The sequence below is a fragment of the Geotrypetes seraphini genome, chromosome 1, assembly GCF_902459505.1.
Source record: "Geotrypetes seraphini chromosome 1, aGeoSer1.1, whole genome shotgun sequence".
In the NCBI taxonomy this organism is placed as follows: Eukaryota; Metazoa; Chordata; class Amphibia; order Gymnophiona; family Dermophiidae; genus Geotrypetes; species Geotrypetes seraphini.
In genome coordinates this window covers 264,106,691-264,130,111 of record NC_047084.1, presented here as the reverse complement: position 1 = coordinate 264,130,111, position 23,421 = coordinate 264,106,691, and the positions used below count along the sequence as shown (strand labels likewise).

The window sequence follows — 23,421 nt, the reverse complement described above, 5'->3', positions numbered from 1 at the left end:
CTCTCCGAGATTCTTGGAGAGAACGTGAACTCGCAGGCCTTGAGCTTGCGCACATGCTCAAGGCCAGGACAGAAGAGGAGGCCGACATGCCGGTGCTACATTAAAGTAAGAAGAGGGCTCTGGGGACTTCAGGTTGCGGCGGGGGGGGTGCCCGATGGTGGCGGGGGGGGGGTGCCGGTTTGCGGGGGGGGGGGGGGGGCTCGCAAATCGAGGCGCGCTCGGTTTTCGAGGCGCTGATTTTGCGAATGTTTTGCTCGTCTTGCAAAACACTCGCAAACCGGTGCACTCGTAAACCGAGGTACCACTGTATTTGACTATTTTGCATGTAGCTCCCCTCATTTGCATGCGCGCACTGGAATCGGATCGCTACACAGGTTAGTGAATACTGCAGGAGGGAAATCTGGTCGTAAAGGGCTTGCAAACCGATATGTATACGATAGGTTTGCTTAGTGAATCTAGCCCTTAGAATCCAGCAGTGAAAGCTATTGGTAGGAGCAAGGAGATTTGACCATGTCTTTCTCACTGGGTAACCAGTATTGGTCTCTGGTCTATTACTATATCAAATTTAAAGTTCTTATTTTTGCCCTTTGAGCTTTGTATATGGATCAAACTGTCCTGTCAAATTGCTTTATTTCTTATTCTCTTTCAAATTTTATTCCATTTCCTTCCAGGATTGATCTGAATACCACACTTCATTTGCATACTTGGCTCCTCTCCTTTGCATTTACTTCTATTCTTAGCAACAGAAGCCTTGTTTTCTCTAAATTTAAAACAGCTCCTTGCAGACATGTTTTTTCAGTACAAGCATTTGAATTGGGGTGCTAGAAGCAGAGGATAGAATGGCCATTTTCTTGTGTAATTTGTCTTGATGTATTAATTGCATGTCTGGTGTTCTGTTCAAACTTCAGTTGTAAACTGCCTTAGTTTACAAGTGCTTTGGTTTGAAGGACAATTAAATATTTTTAAATTTTATTTTAAAAATTTGCTTTTTCTTTGACTTGGTTTCTGGTGGTTCAGGATTTACCTGTTAAGAAATCAAACTGGATACGTTTCAAACTTTAGTATTACAAAAAAGATGATTGTTACCTCATCCCAACATTAAATTGTTCATCCTCATAGCTTGAATTTTAAGAGTGAAGTGGTTTATTCCTTTGTACTCTCTGATTCAATGGGGAAGGAAAAGGGGATAGAAGGGTATAGATAGAGGGTTACTATATAGGTCCTGGTCCTGATGGGCCGCCGCGTGAGTGGACTGCTGGACATAATGGACCTATGGGCTGACCCAGCAGAGGTCATTGTACAGGTCATTGGTGAGGCCCCACTTGGAGTATTGTGTTCAGTTTTGGAGACCGTATCTGGCGAAAGACGTAAGAAGACTTGAGGCGGTCCAGAGGAGGGCGATGAAAATGATAGGAGGCTTGCGCCAGAAGACATATGAGGAGAGACTGGAAGCCCTGAATATGTATACTCTAGAGGAAAGGAGAGACAGGGGAGATATGATTCAGACGTTCAAATACTTGAAGGGTATTAACATAGAACAAAATCTTTTCCAGAGAAAGGAAAATGGTAAAACCAGAGGACATAATTTGAGGTTGAGGGGTGGTAGATTCAGGGGCAATGTTAGGAAATTCTACTTTACGGAGAGGGTAGTGGATTCCTGGAATGCGCTCCCAAGAGAGGTGGTGGAGAGTAAAACTGTGACTGAGTTCAAAGAAGCGTGGGATGAACACAGAAGATTTAGAATCAGAAAATAATATTAAATATTGAACTAGGCCAGTTACTGGGCAGACTTGCACGGTCTGTGTCTGTGTATGGCCGTTTGATGGAGGATGGGCAGGGGAGGGCTTCAATGGCTGGGAGGGTGTAGATGGGCTGGAGTAAGTCTTAACAGAGATTTCGGCAGTTGGAACCCAAGCACAGTACCGGGTAAAGCTTTGGATTCTTGCCCAGAAATAGCTAAGAAGAAAAAAAAAAATAAAATTTTAAATTGAATCAGGTTGGGCAGACTGGATGGACCATTCGGGTCTTTATCTGCCATCATCTACTATGTTACTATGTTCTTATGTGTTGAGCTGGCTTAAAGAAAATAATGTCAAAGAAAACCCTAAAGTTTTGTGAGAATATAAATTACACTCCAAATACAAAAACCCTCTCAATAAATTATTTCAGAAGTATGTAGTCTGAATACAATTATTCATATTTCAAAATGTTCATGATATTGTATTTAAAGAAAATAATCTCATTTAAGATCTGATACTTACAAATAAAGGAAATTTTGCTTTCTGGTATGAAGGCAGTGGTCTTAGATCTTTTTCCTGCCTCATATACACAGAAGGTATTCACAATGTGTTTACCAGAGCTTACTGGGTCAGACTAATGGTCCATACTGTTTCCACAGTGGCCAATCCAGGTCAGAAGTACGTTGGCAGAAACCCAAATAGTAGCAATATTACATGCTACCAATCCCAGGGCAAGCAGTGGCTTCCCCATTTGTCTGTCTTAAAAGCAGACTATGGATTTTTCTTCCAGGAACTTGTCCAAACCATTTTTAAACCCATATACGTTAACCTCTGTTACCATATCCTCTGACAACAAGTTTCAAAGCTTAATTAGTCTTTGAGTGAAAATATTTCTTCCTATTGGTTTTAAAAGTATTTCACTGTAACTTCATTGAATGTCCCCTGGTCTCTATAATTTTTGATGGAATAAAAAATCAATTCACTTGTACCCATCCTACACCACTCAGGATTTTATAGACTTCAGTCATATCTCTCCTCAACTTTTTCTTTTTCAAGCTGTAGAGCCCCAACCTCTTTAGTTTTTCCTCGTATAAGAGGAGTTCCATTCCCTTTATCTTCGTTGCTCCTCTTTGAACCTTTTCTAATTCCTGAAATGAACATAATACTCAAAGTGAGATCACACTATGGTGCAATGCAGATGCATTTTAATAGTTTTAGCCTTATTTACCATCCCTCTTCTAATAATTTCTAACATCCTGTTTGCTTTTTTGCCTGCTGCCACACATTGAGTGGAAGGTTTCATAATGTCTATGATGACACCTAGATCTTTTTCTGGGATGCTGACCGATAAGGTGGACCCCCTAGCATCTGGTAATTGATTGGGATTATTCTTCCCAATGTGCATCATTTTGCATTTGTCCACATAAAAATTCATCTACCATTTGGATGCCCAGTCTTCCAATTTCCTGAGGTCCTCCTTCAATTTTTTTAGTCTGCATGCATTTTAACAACTTTGAACAGTTTAGTGTTGATCTTGAAATTAGAACAAGTGAGGTGATTAAATTTCAAGACATTTATAAATGTTAAATAGTCCCAGTCCCAGTATAGATCCCTGTGACACTCCACTATTCACCCTCCTCCATTGAGAAAAATGACTATTTAAACCTACCCTCTGTTGTCTGTCCAATAACCAATTCCTAATCCACAATAGAACATTTAAAATAATTTTTTAATTCCTCAGGTATCTGCAATGAAATGTGGCCTTTTGCCCATCTCTCCTGAAGCCCTGGCTCTCGGAGAGGTTGCTTACCATGACTACCATGGCATTCTAGTAGATGAGGAAGAAAAAGTATTAATTCAAAAAAACCTGGGACCTGGAAGCAAGGTGAGTAGTCGCTACAAAATAATCCACAAGGTAGTTTTAGTTTGTTTTTATGTTTTATTGATTCATGATTTTACAGTTCTTTTTTTTTTTCTTGTAGGTCCTCATTCTTAGAAATCATGGCTTGGTAACAGTTGGTGAAACTGTTGAAGAAGCTTTCTACTATATCCATAATCTAGTGGCTGCCTGTGAAATACAAGTAAGAGATGCATTTCTTATGTATAATGTTTGTACCAGGCCTTGACAAATTTTTGTATGAATCTAGGAGCCAGCACAAACCCTTAAGAAACAGCAACTGAGACCTTGGTCTCTATTAGAGATGTAGTCAGATCTGCTATAAGTTTTACATAAGAATTGCCAGACCAAAGGTCCATCAAGCCCAGCATCCTGTTTCCAACAGTGGCTAACCCAGATCCCAAGTACCTAGATCTGAAGTAGTTTTGCTGCTTATCCTGATAAGAACCTAGGTTGAGTCCTGATCCTGCTCAGAAGAGAACACTGTAAAGACAGGGTTTGTGGATGGTCTATTCTTGGAGGAAACATAAGAATTGCTATACTGGGTCAGACCAAAGATCCATTAAGCCCTGTATCCTGTTTCCAACATTGGCCAACCCAAGCCCCAAGTACTTAGCTAGATCTCAAGTGGTAAAACAGATTTTGTGTTGCTTATTCTAAGAATGAACAGTGGATTTCCTCAAGCCATCTCAGTAATGGTCTATGGACTTTTAGGAAATTATCCAAACCTTTTTTAAACCCTGCTAAGCCAATTGATTTTACCATATTCTCTGGCAATGAATTCAAGAGTATAATTACATATCGGCACATGGGATCTATTCACAGGGCAAAGGTAGGGGAGGGACATTAAGGTGGGCAGACTAGATGGGCCGTGGGCCCTTATCTGCCGTCTATTTCTATGTTTCTATGTTTCTCACTAGTGGGTGATGTCATCCGACAGAGCCCCGATACGGACGTCTCACAAGCATGTCTTGCTTGAAGAAACTTAGAAGTTTCGAGATGCCCGCACCGCGCATGCGCCAGTGCCTTCCCGCCCGATGGTCCGGGCGTGTCTCCTCAGTTCTTTTTCTTCCGCGGAGCTGAGAAGTTCACTTCAATTCTGCACCCATTGAATCTGGTTTTTTTTTGCCTTCTTATTGCCGCGGGTTGGGTTCTTTTGGCTCTCCCGTGCATTTATTACTTTCTTTGATTTCTTTTTTTTTTTTTTTTTTAAATTTTTTTACTTCCGATACCGGGTCGGCCGCGTGGCTGGGGCCCCGTGCCTTCGACCTTGCGGCGGAACTTTTCCGGCCTATGTCCCGGCCGATCACCGGTTTTAAAAAGTGCAGCAAGTGCCAGCGCGCGATTTCGCTCACAGACCCTCATCGACGCTGCTTACAGTGTCTGGGCCCGGACCACTTTCCGAAATCGTGCCGGCCTTGCTCCACTCTGACGGCGCGAGAGTTTAAGCGCCGCTGTCTGCTGTGGGAGTCCATGTTCAAGATGGAAGCTTCGTTGGATCCTTCAGCTTCGACATCGACTGGTGCCTCGACTCCTTCGGCGAAGCCCTCTGCCTCCCCGGCCGCTTCGGGCCTTCTGAAACCAGCCTCGTTCACGCCGGTTTCGGCCTCGACGCCGGTGCCTTCCTCCGTCTTCTCGGAACAGGTATCGACCCCTATAGTTCCACCAGTGGTGCTTAAAGTGCCGAAGGCTGGCAAGCAAAAGCACGCAGCACCGAAAGAGCGCGGAGACCGTGCGGAAGGGCCCCCTTTTGGTGCGGATCCCTCCATATCGGCTTCGTTGAGGTCCATTCTGGAGGCTCAGTTTGTGGAACTCATGACCACCATGGGTCCCCGGCTGATTGCCTCGATCCAGGGTGACTTCCCAGTTCCGGCTCCGAGGGGCGGCCCACCCCCCCCCCTCCTCCACCGCACCGCTCGACCTCGTTGCTTGGCGAGGAGGAGCGGCGGGCGGTGTCCAGTTCGTCGAGGCGGTCCTCGGGTAGTGCCATGCCTCCCTTGGAACCGATCCCCTCGAGAAAGGCCTCCCTTAGTGATATGCCTCCTTTGGAGCCTATTCCCTCGAGGAAAGCTTCGCTTAGCGACTTGCCTCCCTTGGAACCTATTACCCCGTCCCATGACACAGTGTGGCGTCCACCTTCGAGGCCTCCCAGTCCTGGGCATAGCAGGAAGCAGGACGAGTTCTTCCGAACCCCCTATCAAGCCTGGGCAGCTTCTGGGGAGGCGCCGACTCTTCCGCCTCTCCGATCGACGGCCTCGAGTCCTATCTGCTCCTTGGAGGCTTCTGGGGACCAGTATTCTCACAGAAGGGCTCGATCCCCTTCCAGACATCGAGAGGGGCATTGATCCAGACACTCTTCGAGGCATTCCTCTCGGCACTCGACCATCTCGCCTCAGAAGAAATTGCCTCAGATGGGGTATTCTGCTTCGGCTGGGTCTCCTCCTCCGGGCCCGGAGTTCGAGGACCCCGAGGTGTTTTACTCGCCCTGTTGCTCACAGGCTTCTATGGAGCCTGAAGCCTCGACTTCTTCTAGTCCTTCTCGAAGACCGGCGCTGGCGGACCAACTGTCCTTTTCCTCGTTTCTCAGACAGATGGCGGATGACATGGACATTACCCTCGATGCTGGGTCTCTATACTCCAAGGAGTACCTCGATACCATGCACTTGCCTCGTCCTCCGGCCGAGTCCTTACGCCTACCTCTACACAAGCTCCTCGACCAGACCTTCATGAGGTGCTTTGAGTCTCCTTAATCTATCCCTGCGGTCCCTGGAAAATTGGATGCTCGGTACCGCACGGTGCATCATAAGGGCTTCGAGGGACCTCAGCTTTCTCATCAGTCCCTCCTGGTCGAATCCTCGCTCAAGCGGTCTCATCCTGGCCAGGTGTATGCTTCGGTTCCTCCGGGCCGCGAGGGCAGGACCATGGATAAGTTTGGACGACGCATCTATCAAAATTCTATGATGGCGTCTCGAGTCCTGAATTATAATTTCCACTTTGCCACCTACTTGGAATTTTTTCTACCTGTGCTTCGGAAATTCACGCCCTACATCGAGTCCCAGGCTCGGTTTGAGTTCGAGGAGGTGGTTGCCTCGCTGTCCCAGCTTCGCCTTCAATTAATGCAATCTGCCTATGATGCTTTTGAGCTCTCGGCCCGAGCAGCAGCCTGCTCTGTGGCGATGCGCCGTTTGGCCTGGTTACGAACCATTGACATGGACCCGAATCTTCAGGACTGGCTGGCAAACGTCCCGTGTGCTGGGGCGGATCTTTTCGACGAATCCATCGAGACAGTCACTAAGAAGCTGTCTGATCATGAAAAGTCCTTCCAGTCCATTCTTAGGCCGAAGCCTAAACCTCAGCAGTCTCGGCCCTCTCGACCGCCATTGATCTATCAGCGGCATTATCAGCTGAGGCAAGCTCCTCCTGCGAGGCAACCCGCGAAGCGGCAGCCCCCTCAGAAGACTCAGCAAAAGTCTCAGCCGTCTGCTGTCCCTAAGGCTCCTCAGCCTTTTTGACTGTCTCGTAGAGGGCATAACCAGTCTCGTTCCGCCTCCCCCTGTTTTTCCCATCGGAGGGCGCCTCCATCATTTTTATCATCGCTGTGAGGCCGTAACCACCGACCTCTGGGTCCTTACTATCATCAGGGAAGGATACTCTCTTCATTTCCATCGGGTCCCTCCGGACCACCTGCCAAGAGAGTATCCTTCCAACTTGACACAGACCGCCCTTCTTCAGGAAGCCCAGGCCTTGCTCCGGCTCCGGGCCGTCGAGCCGGTCCCTGTGGACCAACACAACCAGGGGTTTTACTCCCGGTACTTCCTTGTTCCGAAGAAGACGGGCGACCTGCGCCCCATTTTGGACCTCAGGGTCCTCAACAAATTCCTAGTCAAAGAGAAGTTCCGCATGCTGACCCTTTCTTCTCTCTACCCCCTCCTCGAGCAGAACGACTGGTTATGCTCTCTGGATCTCAAGGAGGCCTACACTCACATTCCCATTCATCCGGCCTCTCGCAAGTTCCTCAGATTTCAGGTGGGACATCTGCATCTGCAGTATTGAGTGCTTCCCTTCGGCCTGTCCTCTTCTCCCAGAGTCTTCACGAAGTGTCTGGTAGTGGTGGCTGCGGCACTCCGGAACCAGGGTCTTCAGGTTTTCCCCTACCTCGACGACTGGCTCATCAAGGCGCCCTCGGCCTCGGAGGTCATCTCGGCGACCCTGTCCACGGTTCTGTTCCTGCAAAGTTTGGGATTCGAGATCAACTTTCCCAAATCTCATCTACAACCTTCACAGTCGCTCCCTTCATCGGGGCGGTCCTGGATACCATCCGCCTCAGAGCATTCCTTCCTCCTCAGCGCCTGGAAGCGCTTCTTCGTCTCTGCCAGTCTGTGTCTTCTCGCCAATCCATCTCAGCGAGACACATGATGGTCCTCCTGGGCCACATGGCCTCTACAGTTCATGTGACGCCGTTTGCCAGACTCCATCTCAGAATTCCTCAGTGGACCCTGGCATCTCAATGGACTCAGGTGTCGGATCCGTTGACTCGACACATCATCGTCACTCCTGCTCTTCGGCAGTCTCTACTTTGGTGGATGACCTCTTCGAATCTATCCAGAGGTTTGCTGTTTCACACTCCTCCCCACCAGAAGGTTCTCAAACCGATTCCTCGACCTATGCCTGGGGAGCACATCTGGATGGTCTTCGCACTCAGGGATTCTGGACCAGTGCGGACCGCTTCCATCAAATCAATCTTCTGGAGCTCAGAGCCATCTTCAATGCTCTTCAAGCTTTTCAACATCTGCTTCACGACATGGTGGTCCTCATTCGCACAGACAATCAGGTCGCCATGTATTATGTCAAGCAGGGGGGCACAGGCTCGGCCTCCCTCTGCCAGGAAGCTCTCAGAGTCTGGGATTGGGCGGTTCACCACAACGCCTTCCTCAAAGCTGTCTACATTCAGGGGAAGGACAATGTCTTGGCAGACAACTTGAGTCGTCTACTCCAGCCTCATGAATGGACACTCCATTCCACGCCCCTTCATCAGATCTTTGCTCAGTGGGGGACGCCTCAGTTAGACCTCTTTGCGGCTTCCCACAACTTCAAGCTGCCTCAATTTTGCTCCAGGATCTACACTCCTCATCGCCTCGAGGCGGATGCTTTTCTGCTGGATTGGGGGAATCGCTTTCTGTATGCGTTTCCTCCATTTCCTCTCATTCAAAAGACTCTGGTCAAGCTGAGATCCGACCATGCCACCATGATTCTGATAGCTCCTCGGTGGCCCCGACAGCCTTGGTTCTCCCTTCTACTTCAACTCAGCAGCAGGGAGCCCTTCCTTCTTCCGGTATTTCCTTCGCTGCTTACTCAGCATCAGGGATCTCTACTTCATCCCAACCTGCAGTCTCTCCACCTGACAGCTTGGTTCCTCACCAGTTTTCCCAGGCAGTGAGGGATGTCTTGGAGGCTTCCAGGAAGCCTGCTACTCGTCAATGCTACTCCCAAAAATGGACTAGATTTTCTTCATGGTGTAGTTCTAACTCTAAGGAGCCTCAGCGAGCCTCCCTATCCTCTGTGTTGGACTATCTTCTACACCTGTCTCAGTCTAGTCTCAAGTCGACATCTATACGAGTCCACCTGAGTGCTATTGCGGCTTTCCATCAGCCTCTACAGGGGAAACCTCTCTCTGCTCATCCTGTGGTTTCCAGATTTATGAAAGGACTTTTTCATGTCAATCCTCCTCTCAAACCGCCTCCAGTGGTTTGGGATCTCAGTGTTGTCCTTTCTCGGCTTATGAAACCTCCTTTTGAGCCTCTGAAAGAGGCTCCGCTAAAGTTTCTCACTTGGAAAGTGGTGTTTCTCGTGGCCCTCACGTCTGCTCGCAGGGTCAGTGAGCTTCAGGCCTTGATGGCGGATCCACCTTTCACAGTATTCCATCATGACAAGATGGTCCTCCGCACTCACCCTAAATTCCTGCCTAAGGTGGTCTCTGAATTTCATCTCAACCAATCCATTGTGCTTCCAGTGTTTTTTCCAAAGCCTCATTCTCATCCTGGAGAATCAGCTCTTCATACTCTGGACTGTAAGCGTGCTTTGGCTTTCTACTTGGATCGCACCAAGCCACACAGAACTGCTCCTCAACTTTTCGTTTCCTTTGATCCAAACAAGTTGGGACGACCTGTATCGAAGCGTACCATCTCCAACTGGATGGCGGCTTGTATCTCTTTCTGCTATGCCCAGGCTGGTTTACCCCTTCCCTGTAAAGTCACAGCCCATAAGGTCAGAGCTATGGCAGCCTCGGTAGCCTTCCTCAGGTCGACACCGATTGAGGAGATTTGTAAGGCTGCCACTTGGTCCTCGGTTCATACATTAACCTCTCATTATCGTCTGGATACTTTCTCCAGACGCGATGGACAGTTTGGCCAAACAGTGTTACAAAATTTATTCTCCTAAGTTGCCAACTCTCCCACCATCCCATTAAGGTTAGCTTGGAGGTCACCCACTAGTGAGAATACCTGCCTGCTTGTCCTGGGATAAAGCAATGTTACTTACCGTAACAGTTGTTATCCAGGGACAGCAGGCAGCTATTCTCACGTCCCACCCACCTCCCCTGGGTTGGCTTCTCTGCTAGCTACCTGAACTGAGGAGACACGCCCGGACCATCGGGCGGGAAGGCACTGGCGCATGCGCGGTGCGGGCATCTCGAAACTTCTAAGTTTCTTCAAGCAAGACATGCTTGTGAGACGTCCGTATCGGGGCTCTGTCGGATGACATCACCCACTAGTGAGAATAGCTGCCTGCTGTCCCTGGATAACAACTGTTACGGTAAGTAACATTGCTTTCCGGTCTGATTAAAATTGAGGGATCATTGCTAGGGGTAAGTAACCTTGAAAGAGACCTGGGTGTGTTGGTGGATACATCAATGAAAGCATCGGCACAATGTGCGACAGCCTCAAAGAGAGCAAACAGAATATTGGGTATCATCAAAAAGGGTATCACGACCAGGACGAAGGAAGTTATCATGCCGCTGTATCATCGCCGTACCTCAAAAAGGACATGGCGATACTTGAGGGAGTCCAGAGAAGAGCGACTAAATTGGTAAGAGGTATGGAAAACTTTTCATACGCTGACAAGTTGGAAAAGCTGGGGCTATTCTCCCTGGAAAAGCGGAGACTTAGAGGGGACATGATAGAAATCTTTAAAATCCTGTAAGGCATAGAGAAGGTAGACAGGGACAGATTCTTCAGACTTTGGGGAACCACAAGTACAAGGGGGCACTCGGAGAAATTGAAAGGGGATAGGTTTAGAACAAATGCTAGGAAGTTCTTCTTTCAGAGGGTGGTGGACACATGGAACGCACTCCCGGAGGTTGTGATAGGGCAGAGCACGCTACGGGGGTTCAAGGAAGGTTTAGATAAATTCCTGAAGGATAAGGGGATTGAGGGGTACAGATAGAAGTAGAGATAGGTTATAGGAAAAGTCAGGGACCACCTAACAGGTCATGGACCTGATGGGCCGCCGTGGGTGCGGACTGCTGGGCACGATGGACCTCTGGTCTGACCCAGCGGAGGCAACTTCTTATGTTCTTAAATCTACTACTTAGTAGCTTCATTGCATGCCCCTTAGTGTTAGTATTTTTCGTAAGAGGAAACAAGCAATTCACATCTACCATTTCTACTCCACTCAGTGTTTTATAGATCTCTATCATATCAGCCCTGAGCCATCTCTTTGCCAGTCTGAAGAGCCCTAGCCTCTTTGGCCTTTCCTCATAGGGAAGTTGTCCCATCCCTTTTATCATTTTTATTGTCCTTTTCTGTACCTTTTCTAATTCTGCTACATCTATTTTGAGATGATGATCAGAATTGCACACAGTATTCAAGATGGGAAATAGAATAGAGCAATACAAGGGCATTATAATAATTTAATCTTTGTTTTCCATTCCTTTCCTGATAATTCCTAACATTCTATTTGTGTTCTTAGCTGCTACCGCATTGAGCCAAGGGTTTCAATGTATCCTCAATGATGACATATATGCTTTTCCTGGGCAGCGACTCTTAATGTGGAACCCTGCATCACATGGACTTAGTTCGGGTTCCTCTTTCCCAAGTACATCACTTTGCACTTGCTCATATTAGTCATCTGCCATTTTGACGCCCAGTCTCACAAGGTCCTCTTGCAATTTTTCACAATCCTCTTGCGATTTAACAGCTTTGAACAACTTCATGTAGTAGTAGTAGATTTAAAACAGACCAGCTAATTTAATTATCTCGCTAGTTATTCCCATCTCTAGATCGTTGATAAATATTTTAAAAAGCAGCGTTCCCAGCGCATGCCCCTGAGGAACCACGTTATTTACCTTTCTCCATTGAGAATCTTGACCATTTAGGAAGCATGTCCAAGATAACAGTTTGATAGTTTGGTGCTCTCTACCTTCCTCCTTGGAGCTGGCTAATACCTTTGTCGGGTTTGTTTTTTTTCTTCCTTATGAATAGTGTCTCATACTAAAAGGAAGGGAGCTCTGAAATTTGGACCCTCCCAAACCTGGAGCTCCTCACCATTTCAGGGTTTGGAAAGGTATTCAACCAAAATTACAATCCACGTATCAAGAGAAGAGGGACCTGCTTTAGACGTGGATAATGGAGCGTCCATTATTATGGGGCATGAAGTATCTCTGTCCCCTCCATTTTCCAGTACACCCCATTTGCATTCGCAAGGGCTGTTCCAGCAGTAGATCAGGGGCAGAAGTCGCAAGACTGGGTTCCAGCTTGGAGGGAGGCACACCCGAAGATCAGAACGCTGAAGAATTGATCTCTGGAGCAGTTGTGGATTTTCCGCTTCTTTCTACTCCACCGGCGGTGACTCTAGAAAACATTTGGTGGGCCTTGCAAAGGTTGAATGGCTTGTTGGTTAAATCTACACAGGAGGTACTTAACTTAGCTAGTAAAGTAGATACTTTATCTAAAAATTTTGAAAGGATCAAACAAGACTCTACAGAACAAATTTTGCAGGCTCAATCAGAAATAAAAGATTTAAAAGAGACAGCGATAATGTTGATTAGAGATAAAACAGTGATACATTGAAAGTTAGAGCAATTTGAAAACTTTAATAGAAGGTTGAACGTACGTGTGCTGAATTTCCCTAAGTCACTGGACTTAAATCCAGTTGATTATTTAAAAAAATACTTAATTGAGATTCTCAAGTTTCCTCAGCAAGCAATTCCTCCATTTAACAAGATATATTATGTTCCAAATACTTCTAGTAAAGTTACTGGTTTTACTGAGGGAAACTTGGCACAAGATAAAGGAGAAAAGGATGAATTAAGAGATTTGTCTGCTGTCTTAGAAGAATCTTTCTCTGATATAAAGAAAAGGGCAACATTAATAGTTTCCTTTGTATTTGAACAAGATCTGAATGCTGTGATGAAATTATACTTTTGGCATTCACGATTGACTTTTTATGGACAAAGGATCTGGATTCTCAAGTATCAAAAGCTACTTGAGATCGTAGAAAAGAATTTTTTTCTATGCGAGAGTAAGTAAAAGTATTAAGTACTTATTTCCTAATGGCATATCCATGTAAATGTTTGATCCAATACGTGGAGATTAAGTATACATTCTTTTTACCAATGCAGTTAAGAGCCTTTCTTGACCTTAAAAAGATTTCTAGTGACTTACATGCTTAATTGGAAATAATGATTTTGTAGGTCTGTTAATCGTAAACTGCTTTCTTTTTTAATATCTTCTCCATAGGATTTGTAGTCATCTCCCCTCAAATGTGGTCTAAAAGAAAGATGTTCTAAATATAATAATTTTCTTATGCAGTTAATTCATTATTGTTTTTCTGTAACAAGTGTTTACGCGTGACTTATTCCAAACTTAATAAAGAAATAATAATAATAAAAAAAGAGAATATTGACCATTTAAGCCTGCTCTCTGTTTTCTGTCTTTCAACTAGGTGTTAATCCATAATAGGACATTACCTTCTATCCCATGATATTCTAATTTTCTCGGAAGTCTTTCATCACTTTGTCAAATGCCTTTTGAAAATCCAAATACATGATATCCACAGTCTCACCTTTATCCACAAGTTCATTCACCCCTTCAAAGAAATGCAGTAGATTAGGGAGGCAAGATTTCCTTTGACTAAATCCATGTTGGCTTTCTCTTGTTAATCCATGCTTATGTATGTGTTCTGTCATTTTGTTCTTCATAATAGTCTCTACTATTTTGCCCAGCACAGATGTCAGACTCGCTGGTCTAAATTTCCTGCATCACCTCTGGAATACTTTTTAAAAATTGGCATTATGTTGGCCACTGTCCAGTCTTCCAGTACTATGCTGGATTTTAGAGAAAAATTGCAAATTACTAACAATAGCTCTGCAAATTTATTTTTCAATTTTATCAACACTCTGGGATGTATACCATTCGGTCCAGGCGATTTACTACTGTTCAGTTTGTTAAATTGACCCATTACATCTTACAGTGTTACAGAGATTTGTTTTGAGTTTCTCTGCCAGTTACTTTAGTGATCCCTTACAACACCCCCCCCCCCAGTGCTTCTTTAACCTTCTTCTCCACTCCCATATCCAGTATCTCTTAATCTCTCTGCCCCTGATCCCAACATGTCTGCATCTCTCTCCTCATTCCTTCCTGTGTACATTCAAGGTGTTGGTGGCAGCAGTGATACATATTTTCTGCATGCAGCCTGTCCTGCAGCCCCTTCCCTCTGCTATATCCAACCATAAGGAAACAGGAAATTATGTCGGGGAGAGAGGGATGGGGATTCAGAGAAAAAGGCAGTTACTGTGTTGCTGGTAGAGGAGAGGGAGAGAGGAGTGTGAGGCACCACTTCTGGTAGGTTTGTCTCTATGAAAAATAGAGAATGGGAAGGGGAGCATCCCATCTGAGATCTACCACAGATCCTCTAGGACCCAATTTACCAAAACTACACTTTCTGTCTATCAGAAAAGAGCCTGGCAAATCGGGTACATAAGCGCACAGTTCTGGTAGAAGCCATCGGATCTCTCTTCCCCTTCCCAAGTAAATTATATTGTGAGTAGTCACATCAGGCACACCTAGTCTATTCTACTTTCTCCAATGCCCTTGCCCCATCCATATTTCAAGTCTTCCTCTTTCTCTAAATCAGGAGTGTCAAACTCAATCACATTAAGGAGCCAAAACACAGGCTAAGTCACAGGCTAGACCACGCCCAATCTCCGCCCCAGACCCCACCCTATAATAGTACTAATTATAACACCATTTTTCATATACACACACAATATAATCTTATTAACACATAATGGTTAACCACAAAATTAAACTACACAAAGCACACTGTACACTTCTCAAAATTCATTCCTACCAAAGCACAGATGATCCCTATGCATATACGGGACCAAAAACTAAAAGTACTAATATATAAAAAAGAAACCCTAAGATTCTAAGACTCTGCATTCAGTACAACCCCCAGAGAAAAAGAAACAAATGTATTTCTTCCTGAGCAGTGCAAAAGATAGCAGATTAAAATTCTCAAAATTGACACAGTTCAAACACTAAATTGAAAATAAAATAATTCCCCCTACCTTTGTTGTCTCCCTCCCTCCATGCTATGCCTCCCTCCGGCAGGTGTCTTACCTTCTGGCCGGCTCCAACCTGGCCGTTTTATATGGCCTATGATCCGATGGTCCCCACTGGTGTTATCTTGTGGCTGGCTCTCTCTTCCTCACAGCTGCAGTGTGCACGAAGTCGCATGCAGCGGCTCCTCGTGCATCCTGCGCTTGAACCAGAAGCCTTCTCTGTGACATTGCAATGTCAGAGGGGATGCTGGATGAGGCGCGGGACGCACGAGGAGCTGCTGCACGCAGCTTTGTGCACACTGTGACTGTGAGGAGGAGGGAGCTGGCCACAAGATAATACTGGAGGCCTCAGACCGCAGGACGCATAAAACGACCAGGCGGGCCGGATTCGCCCCATGGGCCTTGAGTTTGAAACCTATGCTCTAATCCTACCCTCACCCTTATCAATCTGGCTATTCCCCCAAGCAGGCAGCCAGCCAACCTTTCCTTACCCACCTTCTCAGCTTTCTAGGTAGGTAGATAGCTAGTCAGCCGCATCCCTTGTCCAACCAGCACCCTCTCAAGTAGCCAGCACTCTCCCACTGCTACTTCTCTGGCTACTCCTCAGGTAACCAGCAGTATTCAAGCACTTTGCTGATTATTAATGCTGCCACTGCTGAAGAAGGCAAGGTTCTCCTGAGTTCCGAAGTTTGAGACAATGAGAGAACATTCTGAGAGTTGTAGTGTTATACAACTCAAACTGAGAAATATATGGTGTCATCCTGTTTGTTCTGCTTGCTGGACTTAATGTGGGGTTCTGATATGGATACACTGGAGTCTGTGCTTGAGCTGTTGATTCCCATTTTCAACGAAACCTCAGAAGGGTATCACTTTAAGAATTTGAAACTCCTCTCCTTCTGCAGTGAAGAACAGCATCCTCCTCAGTTATTCCTTCTGCAAGTGAACCCAGAAGGTGTTTTGCTCTGCTCTGCTTTGTTTTTATTGTTTGAGTATATTTTCTGTTGGATTTTTTTTTTTTAAATGAATTCTTCATGGCTTTGATGCTCAGAGATCCCCTGCTTGGGCATATTCTATCGGGGAATGGACAATCACATGTGAGAGGACTGCTGCTCCCAGGCCAATTTTACATTACATTACATTTGTGATTTCTATTCCGCCTGTGCCTTGCGGTTCTAAGCGGATTACAGTTAAAAGAGATCAGGACATTATCGAGAGAATTACATTACAACGATTTAAGTAAATTACATGTTGTGGTATAGAAATACAAGTATAAGATATCTGGATTTATCGATAGAATAACTTGACAGGGTTCAAGTAGTTACAAGGTTCATTGGGGAAAACAATATAGGCAACTGAAGAAAGATACCTAACTTTGAAGGAATCAGTTAAGTGGATACCTAAGGGAGATGCTTTTTTAGGAGAAGGTTAAATGGATACCTAAGGGATATGCTTATTTAGGAGTTTGGATATTTTTCGTAAATGAGGTTCAAGGGGATGACTAGTGTGTTATTTGCTGGGGAGAGTGCATGTGCGATTGGGGAGGGGAATATTAAGTAAGGACGTGTTTTTTGAAAAGAAATGTTTTGATTTCTTTCCGAAACACTTTGATGTCTGTTGTTTTGATCATCAGTTTGGTGATGGTGGGGTCAATTTTCGCTGCCTGAGTTGCTAGAAGGCTGTCGTAAAGTTTCTTACGTCGGGTACCATTATGAGGAGGGAAGGTGAAAAGATTCTGAGTTCTTCTTGATCTGGGTAGTCGGTAGCGGCAAAGACGGTTGTTCAGGTAATTGGGGGCCATACCATGGGTTACTTTGAAAAGTAAGCAGTAGAGTTTGAATTGAGTTCTTGCTTTTATTGGAAGCCAGTGAGAGTCTACATAGGCGGGTGTGACGTGGTCGAATTTGCTGAGCGAATAGATGAGTCTGATAGCTGTGTTCTGAACGGTCTGTAGTTGTTTTATCATAGTATTTGGGCAAGGTAGGTAGAGGCTGTTGCAGTAATCTAAGGAGCTGAGTATGAGGGATTGTACAATGATCTTGAAGTGTTCTTTGGAAAATAATTTTCTTATTTTTCTTAGGTTTCGCATGGTGAAGAATGCTTTTTTTATGGTTTTGTGTATTTGTGTTTGCATTGTGCAGCCTCTGTCTAGGTGTGTTCCCAGAATTTTGAGAGTATTCTGTATTGGATATTTGATTGTGTTTACATCTAGTTCTGTTAGGGATGGTTTTTGTTCCTTCTCTAGTAGTAGGAATTTGGTTTTCTCCGCATTCAGTTTTAACTTGTGGTTCGTCATCCATTTTTCTACAGTTTCTAATGTTGTTTTCAGGCGTCCGTTGGAGGTGGGGTCTTGGATGTCGAAGGGGAGGAGGATGGTTATATCATCCGCGTAGCTGAAGGATGTAATGTTTAGGGCATCTAGGGCTGTGCCTAGGGATGCTATGAAGAGGTTGAAAAGTATGGGCGATAGAGGGGATCCTTGTGGAACTCCGCAGGGGTTAGACCATGAGTCGGATAGAAGATCATTTGACTTGACTCTGTATGATCTTGTTTTGAGGAATCCTTGGAACCAGTTGAGAACATTACCTGATATTCCTATGGCATCTAGTATCTGGAGTAGTATGGAATGGTCAACTAAGTCGAATGCTGCTGAAAGATCGAGTTGGATGATTAGTAACTTATTTCCTTTGCTGAGGTGCTGACGGGTTATGTCTAGTAGGGAAACCAGAAGTGTTTCAGTACTGTGATTGGTTCTGAATCCGGATTGAGTAGGGTGTAGGATGTGGTGGTCTTCTAGGTAATTGGCGAGATATTGTGCTACTAGACCCTCTATGAGTTTGACGTATAGAGGTATAGAAGCGATTGGTCTATAATTTGTTGGGCTGTCTATTGGGCCTTTGGGGTCTTTTAGTATGGGAGTAATTATGATTTTGCCAAGTTCCGGGGGGAACTGACCTTCCCTTAGGGTAGTTTGCAGCCATAGCGTGAGACCAGCTGTGAATTTAGTGGCCGCTGTAGCTAGTAGATAAGGAGGACAATTGTTCAAATCACATGAAGATTTGCTGTATTTTTTAAACAGCCGGTCTAGGTCTGACCATTGTGTCGTTGGGAAGTCGGTCCAGATCCTATCTGCTGAGGTGGCTTCGTCTTTTGTGGGTTTTGTTAGTATCTCTTCTAAGATGTTTCGAGAGTTGTTAAATGTGGATCTGATTGTGATGATTTTGTGTTTGAAATGGTCCGCTAGTTGGGAGGCTGTTGGAGTTTGGTTTCCTAGGGTGGCGAGGTGGGGTTTGGTATCAGTGAGATTTCTGACAAGGTTGAAAAGTTTTTTTGTGTCCGGTTTATCGGTGCCAATGAGTTTGGAGTAGTAGTCTGTTCTTTTTTCCTTCAGTTTGATTTTGTATTGTTTGATTTGGTGTCTCCATTCTGTTTTGGTGTGGTCTTGTTTCTGTTTTTTTCATGTCCTTTCTAATTGTCTGCATTGTCTTTTTAGGTGTAGGAGTTCGGCGTCAAACCATTTGTCTGATGGTCTGCATATTTTATTTTTTGTTTTTAGTGGTGCTAGTTTGTTTAAAGCGGATTCACTTGTGGAGCGCCAGGTGTTTATGAATCCTTTGGGATTGTTTAGGTCTATTTCTGGGTCTACTGTGTCCCAGAATGTGGTAGGATTGATTTTCTTTCTGGACTTGAAGCTTGTTGTGTGTGGCGTGGGTTTGTTGTTATTCTGCACCCAGTTAATTGTGAAGGTGTACTTGTAATGGTCAGACCATAAGGTGGGATGCCATGAGCCGTTGGTGATGTGGATGTTTTGTGTGTTAAGGTTGGGGAAAGTGTAAGCGGCTATATCAAGTTGATGGCCCTTTTCATGCGTGGGTTCGGGATTGAGTATCTGGTAAGATAGGGTGTTGAGGTATGAAAGAATGTCTGCTACTTGTTTGGAGGTGTGGTCTAAGTGGAGATTGATGTCTCCTAGGATCAGGTTATGTGTGGAGGAGAGGGAATGCTGGAGGATAAATTCTTCGAGTTCTTGTTTAGAGGTGTTCCATTTTCCTGGTGTGACATAGCAGAGAAGGCAGTTCAGAGTTCCTGTGAGAGTGTTCTCAGAAAGTTGGCAGGCTAGAAGGTCTAGGTGGGAGGGTGGAGTGCATGGCTAGGACTTTAATGTTGAAGTTGTTTTTTGCAATGATTGCTAGACCTCCTCCTCTTCTCTTTTCTCTACATACTAGCTTTAGTTTGTATCCGTTTGGGCAGAATTCAATAATGCTAGGGTCTGAGTCAGAAGTGAGCCAGGTTTCGGCTAGGAAGAGGCAACCTAGATTATCTTTGATCAGCCAGTCTTTGATTAGTTCTGTCTTTGGGTTGATAGATCGTATATTCATATATGCGCATGCTATTGATGTGAATTTTATGAGAGGGTGAGTAGTTAGTGTGTTGATTAGTGTTCTGGAAGGTGTTTGAAGTTTTTGTGGTCTTGTCTTAGGCTTTGTTGGGGGGTCTTTTTCCCCAGATTGTGAGAATGTTTTTGTGGTTGGATGATGGACAAGGTGTCAGGGTTCTGGGGGTTGGACTTTCCTGTTGGGTTGAACCAGTCTGTGTGTTGTTGTGAGGATGGGTATAGAATGTGTGTGGTATCCTGCAGTTTTCCATTTCTCTATGAGTAGGGAGAGCAGTAGTAGGACTAGGATGAGTTTAAATGTGCGTGTTGCCATTTTTGTGTGTAAAAAGGGGTGTTGGTTCTGGAGTTCTTTGCTCTGTTGGTGTTATCTGTCTCTTTGGATTGCCTATGCCTGAGTGGTGAGAGTTGTTCTTAGTGCTCTTAGATGTTTAAACAGGATAGTGTGAGATGAATACAACAATTACAATATTATAAGGTACAACCAACAAAATTAAGTATAGCAATATTACAAGGTAATATTACAAGGTAATATACAATATTACAAGTTAAAACCAACCGATTAAGTATAGCAAGGTATACCAACTGTTAAATATAACTAGGTACAGCAGGTTAGTTGAGAATGAAGCTAACTGATAACCTGATCCTGGCGGGGGACAGGTTTTACAAATTAAGTATAACAAGGTTTACCCACGAATTAAGTTTAACAAGGTATGGTAAGGTATAGCAACAAGTTAGTTGTGCTTAAATCTAAGTGATTACCTGATTGGAGCCTGTTATTTTGTTAGCTTCAGAATCCAACTGTTGTCACTGCAGGCGCTTCACAAAGGCGCGCACTTGTCGCGCACCGAACGGCTGAGCACCGTTGGCGCTGTGCTCTTTTAAATGTTCCCTTTCGGTCAGGGAGAGGGGCGGAGCAGGGCTCCCACGCTGCCTCTCTTCGGGAACAATCTGGATACGCTGTCTCCCGCTGGTGGCCTGAAAGGGGGCCCGGCTGGTTGCTGTGCTCTTTTAAATGTTCCCTTTCGGTCAGGGAGAGGGGCGGAGCAGGGCTCCCACGCTGCCTCTCTTCGGGAACAATCTGGATACACTGTCTCCTGCTGGTGGCCTGAAAGGGGGCCCAGCCTGCTTTGGGGTCCCATTAGGAGCTTGGAGTGGCTAACCTGCTGATTTTATTGGAGGCTCAAGCACAGGCTGTGTGGCCCCTGGATATCAGGGAGCTAATTACATAATTTCTTCCCCCATTGCTGTGAGGAATCTCGGGGGTGTGAGGCATTGGTCGTGATCCAGCCAACCGGCAACCTGAACAATTCCTTTGACGGTTGATGTATGTGCAATTCTGAGGCAGAAATCTCTTCCCTGCAACCAGACTGATTCAGACAAACAGGCACCTGAATTCACAGTGAGTAGTCTTATTATTCCCTGTGGGGAGCTTTGTGTGTGTGGGGGGGTAGTTTTCAGTTTTAGTGGTTTCTGGGGTTAGAACTCTGATTCTGCTCCTCAAAAACCCAAATTTTTTTACGGTCGCCAAATGCCTGTTTTTGGCACAATTTTTTTTATGGCAGCCATCTTGGATTTTTAGCAATCTTAATTTAAAACTTGTTTTTTCTGCTTCAAAAATGCTCATCTTTGCTAGTGACTGCCTTTAATAGATGCCCTGGGTCTTTCAATTCCTGGATCCCGCATTGATTGCGCAGAGTTGCCAGTTGAGGAGTGGCCATGTTCCATGTGCCGTGGGATGCAGGAGGAAGGGGTGGGAACTTTGGAATTGGCCCCCACTCAGTTCTTCAAGACCTTGGAACCCCCGAAATCCCAGAAAAGCTGGTCTAAGGGGAAGATATCATGCTTGGATGAGCCGAGCAGTTATGGGGCAAAATGCAAGCACGTGTTGGCGATTGATTCATCTCTTCTGTTCCAGTCTGGGTTACAGAAGGAGCTGCAGGTTGCTTGATGTAAGGCTTCTCCAATTATGTCAGTCTTTAATGGAAAGCCTACTTAATGGGACCAGGAAGTGTTGCACTGCCTTTGGATATGCCTGCTCCGCCTAAGAGGGATGCTTCTCTGAGGCAGGCATCCCCGCCTACCACTCTGGCTCCCAGTGTCAGTGATCCTTTGGAGCAGGACTGGGATAATTGGAAGTTCTTTTCCATGCCGTTATTATTGCAAGGCTCTCATGCGACAGTACATGATTTGGAATACCTGATGGGGTCGAGCATCCAGGGGGCAGGAGCAGCGACGGATCACAGTGATGATCCCACTGTATATCACCTTTTCAGATCAGCTTCAGTTTTCCATGTCATTTCTGACACTCTGTCCTTTATTGAAGCTCGATGCCCAGCAGCCCTCCACTGCACAGTACTCCATCATTTGCAGCACTAATGCACAGATTAACTTTTTTCCTTCTCATCTAGATCTTACCTTCTTGGTCACTGAACAATGGGAAACACCTGAAGGCTCTCTTTAAAGGTATCCTAAGCTATGACTCAGCTCTGTCCAATGTCTCCAGACTTCCAGCAGTGTTTTGTCTAGCTGAAGGTAAACTCTGCAGTGGCACAGGTGATCAAGCACTCCTCCCTTCTTAGTGAAGGTGGAGAGATGCTGAGGGATGCACAGGACAGCAGGGCAGATGCAATCCTGAAAAGTCAGTTTGAACTGCAGGCTTTGGGTATCAAAGCCGCAGCAGCTGTCTCCTTCGTAGTGCAATCATGCCATACCAGACTGTGGAATGGTTCCTCAGAGCTTAGGGTTTCTGTCCCCACATGTTTAAGGAGGGTGTGGATTATGTGGCCGGTGCTCTTTACGATATTATTGGGGTCCTAAGTAAAGTTTCGGCTTACTCCATTTCTGCCCATCAGATAGATGCTCTGGATCAGTGGGTGGGTGACTCAGCCACCAAGGCCTCTCTCAAAAAATTACCCTTCAAGGGCAGATGCTGTTTGGCAAAGGGCTAGACTACCTCATGGCCAATGTGGTGGATTGTTGTCTCAAATCCCTTCTGGATAGTATGCGCCGTTGTCCTGCCTTGGGCAGTAGTCAATTTTCGTGCCTCTAGGTCTTGCCAATTTTCCTCTGGCTACTCTTCTCAGTGGTCCTTTCAGGGGTTCAGGCAGAGATTTGGCAGCTATAGGCGCCAGCCCACCATGGATTCCTTCAGTTGCTTGATTTTCTAAGAAGCAGCAATGATGCCAGGAAGACTGTTCTCCTTCTCATATTAGAGGTTGGCTGTAGGCATTCTGGGAAAAATGGGAACAGATCTTGTCTGACCACTGGGTTCTTGAACTTGGCGAGGGGCATACCTCTCAGAATCAACTCGTGGGTGACCCTCATGACCAATGCTAGCCTCAGTAGCTGGGGGGGGGGGGGGGGGGCTCTGCTGTGGTCATCCTCTCCAGGGCAAGTGGTCTCCATCGGAGAGCAAATGGTTCATCAGTTGTCTGGAACTCTGAGCCATTCAATTGGCCTTGCTTCAGTTGCAGTTCTGACGGGGAAAGCAGTTGGGATGTTTTCGGACAACATCACTGTGGTGTCTTACGTGAACAAACAGGGTGGCACTAGAAGTGCTTCCCTTCGCTTGGAAGCATGGATGTGGTTCTAGTGGGTGGAACTTCACTTGCAGGCTCTCTCAGCGGGCAATAGGATTATTCAGTATGGCCGTTTCAGAGTGGTCCTTTCAGCATGGGACAATTCATCGCAGCTGTTTCTTCATGGCCCTTTCACTGTGGGCTGTTTCATCTCTTAATATTTCCAATACAAAGGGAAACTTTACAGTGTGCCTGATTGATCTGTGATGATCCTCCCCCACCCCATTTCCACTTTCAAACCTTGAAGTCACCAG

The 23,421-nt window shown here is 45.6% G+C and overlaps 1 protein-coding gene across 10 annotated transcripts in view; it reads left to right on the top strand.

The window, feature by feature from the left end:
- Nucleotides 1–23,421, top strand: part of ADD1 (adducin 1) — a 251,869-nt gene that overhangs the window by 74,047 nt on the left and 154,401 nt on the right. For all 10 annotated transcript variants that reach the window (XM_033950494.1, XM_033950510.1, XM_033950502.1 and 7 more), the window contains exons 7-8: nucleotides 3,481–3,624; nucleotides 3,722–3,820. In XM_033950494.1, the coding sequence (XP_033806385.1) occupies nucleotides 3,481–3,624; nucleotides 3,722–3,820 (243 nt within the window). The remainder of the gene's footprint in view (nucleotides 1–3,480; nucleotides 3,625–3,721; nucleotides 3,821–23,421) is intronic.